This window comes from Penaeus japonicus, unplaced genomic scaffold (genome assembly GCF_977035675.1).
Source record: "Penaeus japonicus unplaced genomic scaffold, GWHDUDI00000001_assembly GWHDUDI00000017, whole genome shotgun sequence".
Classification (NCBI taxonomy): domain Eukaryota; kingdom Metazoa; phylum Arthropoda; class Malacostraca; order Decapoda; family Penaeidae; genus Penaeus; species Penaeus japonicus.
The window spans coordinates 22,446,928-22,450,590 of NW_028234419.1; the positions used below are offsets into that span (position 1 = coordinate 22,446,928).

At 32.0% G+C, this 3,663-nt stretch overlaps 1 protein-coding gene across 1 annotated transcript in view; it reads right to left on the reverse strand.

Moving 5' to 3' along the window:
• The window catches only part of LOC122253851 (uncharacterized), a 106,014-nt gene extending 102,697 nt beyond the window's left edge, over window positions 1-3,317 (reverse strand). Inside the window, exon 1 of the mRNA XM_043017231.2 lies at window positions 3,182-3,317. Coding sequence (XP_042873165.2) covers window positions 3,182-3,281 — 100 coding nt within the window. The 5' untranslated portion in view covers window positions 3,282-3,317. The remainder of the gene's footprint in view (window positions 1-3,181) is intronic.
• Between the last annotated feature and the right edge of the window lie 346 nt (window positions 3,318-3,663).

Consider the following 3,663-nt stretch of genomic DNA (forward strand, 5'->3'; position numbering starts at 1 on the left):
ACATAAAATGACAATGGTTGCGATAATCGTATTAATAATGATAATAGTAACAACAATTATAATAGTAGTAATAGTAGTAGTAACAACAGTAATAGCAAAAATGATACTAGTGAAAATAATGATTAGGAGGACAATGATGATAATAAGGATAATGATATTAATAATGATGATGATAATGATGATGATAACATTGATAAAAATAATGATGATAGAGAAAACGATAATAGTGATAATGACAACGATAATGATAATTTGAATAATGATAATAACAAGGATAATACTAATGATAACAACAACAACAAAACCCATGAAAAAAAACATTAAAAAATCAACCTAGACCTTTTGTCTCTCCGTGGGATATCAGTTACTGTATCAGCTAAGTTTCACATTTCATCAAGTCACAAGTTTCAGAAACATTTCCGCTTCATAAAGCCCTAACAAAACGAAACCACATGATATAACAGAAAGAAAGAAAAAAAGTTCTGCAAAAATCTTCATCAGTAATAAAGAAAAAAAAACTTTGTTCTTCTCACAGTTGCACGCGAGCGAAGAGAAAGAAAATCACCAAGCAAATAGCAAGACGCCCGGCGCACCAAGCAAGGCCAGTGACCTTGCTCAGGACCTGGTATGACGAGTTGCAGAGGTCACCTCTCCATTACTTCTCCTTCTCGAATCTTCTCGGTGTCTCGCTCTCCCCAAGAACCGATTTCGAATCCTTTTTCTTCAATATTCATTCTAATATCATCCTCATATTGACTATATCAATCATATATTGCTTATCTCAATCTCCTATTGCTTATATCAATCTCAGATCAAACTCAACTGCCTGTTTGATGTACCTGATCTTGGCTTTTATCACACACACAACCGGACTCGATCAACCAATGTTTCTGTTTAGGGTTCGGTACAGTGTGTTTGTGATATCGTCCCCAAATGAAGCAGGGTTTGTCTACTGTATCACTGACTCGCACAAGAATATCCAGTTAGTGCAGATTCTCATGACAAGGTACGTGCTATCTGGATTGATGCAAATATGGTTGTTTTTTCTTTAGAAATATGTATATATTTTAAGCTAAAAGATGAATAAATATTTCGAGGCAAATGTTGTGAAGATTAGGGGCTTATTTTAAAGTGAATGACTTATGTATATTTTCTTCGGAGTTTCTTATGATTGTTGTGAGTTACCAGTGCTTATGGAATAATTTAGACACTTTCTTATATGATAATACTCAAAGCATCAATGATCCTCTTTCAAACACATTCTAAACCTAACAATAGCACCAAGCGGACCATCCCACCTGCAGACCTTGAGCACACAGTATATGGTCACCCGAAAGCTTCACAAACTGGTCCGTTCTCCCGCACAAAACATAAACTCATCCGCATTTCTACCTGCCATTTACAACCGCTGTGGCCGCCGCGCCTCTCGTACAGATTATCCGCAACCTTGATATAGTATGTGGAAGTTTCCATCTCCCGCTGTCGGGAGCTAAGATGACCGTAACCCTTCTTGCCTTAGGGCATAAACACGAACCAACAGGCCTATATGTGCATGTTTGTATATATGTATTTACACTGTACTTATGTATGTATATGTATGTATATGTATGTATATATATATATATATATATATATATATATATATATATATATATACATATATATACACAAATATACATATACATAAAAATATATATATATATATATATATATATATATATATATATATATATATATACATATATATACAAAAATATAAATATACATATATACACAAACACATATATATATATATATATATATATATATATATATATATATATATATATATATATATACATATATACATACACACAACAAACACACACACACACACACACACATATATATATATATATATATACATATATACATATATATATACATACATATCTATATTATTTATTATATATATTTAATATATGTATATATATATTATATATATATTATATATATATATATATCTATATATATATATATATATATTACATATATGTATATATATATAAATGTATATATTCACCCACACAGACTCTCTCATACATATATATATAATACATATATATATATATATATATATATATATATATATATATATATATATATATATACATATATATGTATGTATGTATTTATGTATGTATACATACATATATACATATATACACACACACACATATATATATATATATGGGGGGAGGAAGGGAGAGACACTAAATATATATATATATGTGTACATATATATATATATATATATATATATATATATATATATATATAGATATATATATATATATACATATATATATATATGTATATATATATATGGATATATATATATATATGTATATATATATATATATATATATATATATATATATATATATATTAAGTCCAGAAAGAAAAACTGTTAATGCCATCAATATATAACATTCACAATGAGCACTAAAACGCCGTAACAACAAATAACCCCCTTGTACAGTGACAGAGACGACAGCGCCCTCTGAAAACACCCTTATCAGCCTCACCCTAACCAACATTTACACTAATTACAACAACGACCACCTAGGGAAGGTTTCACTGTAATTACCATACACATTTATAGGAGTGTGTACGAGACTGGACAAAAAATAATAATAAAAAGATAAATAGATAAAAAAACGGAAAAGAGAAGAAAAGTATTCATCCCTATTTCGCTGTCTTGAGATGCCCCAGCGATGTTATTGTGGCGTTATGGTGAAGTTACGGTCTTTGGTATTTTCACACGTGGCCTCTGGGTGAGTGCCAAGAGACGCTAGACCCTTCCGCGCCAGGAATGCCCAAAAGTGATGTAATAGTTTGCAAGACTTGTATAATTTGTGCCATGAATAGCGTCAAAAACTTCCACAGTTAATCATTCATAACTTCAATCTTCTTTGAGGAGATGAGAAAAAGAAAACACACGAACCTACTTCGGTAACTCAGAAAATAACGCTCATTATAGACCCGAGGATCAGCCAACGTTATTCAAATTCTACATTGAATAAATAATCAGTGATGAGGTCCGCTGATTTTACCGCTCGCAGCGCCAAAAAAAAAAAAAGAAAAAAAAAAAAAGAACTTGAGTTACCGAAGTATGGGGCGCGAGAGGTGGGAGACATACCCTCGAAAGAAACATCCTTCCGCTCCTGCTGTCCTCCTACTGAAACCACCGGACCCGACGCGAGAGCGAGAATCACCAGTGTTAAGACTTTCGTAACCATCTTGACACTAAGTCTTCAGGTCTCGTCCCAACCGATGAGTACCGAAGCTCCGCCCCATTTCACCGCAACGGCCAATCACCTCCGGGGATTAACCAACCAATGAGATGGAGGTGACGTAACTACTTGTTTTTCGAGAGCAGATGTAATGTGTTCTGATGTCTATGTTAATGAAATCTATACAACTTTTTAAAAAAATCCAATGCTTAAAGGACACCCAAAAGTTATGTGGTATATTAGTGTTGCTGCAACATACCCATTTCCATAATTCACTTACATAATTACACATCGCTTAAACACAATTAAAAAAAAAACACCATAAAAGATAAAAATCCTTTACATACACCACCGAAAAAAGAAAGAAAGTGGAACAAAACACAACAAA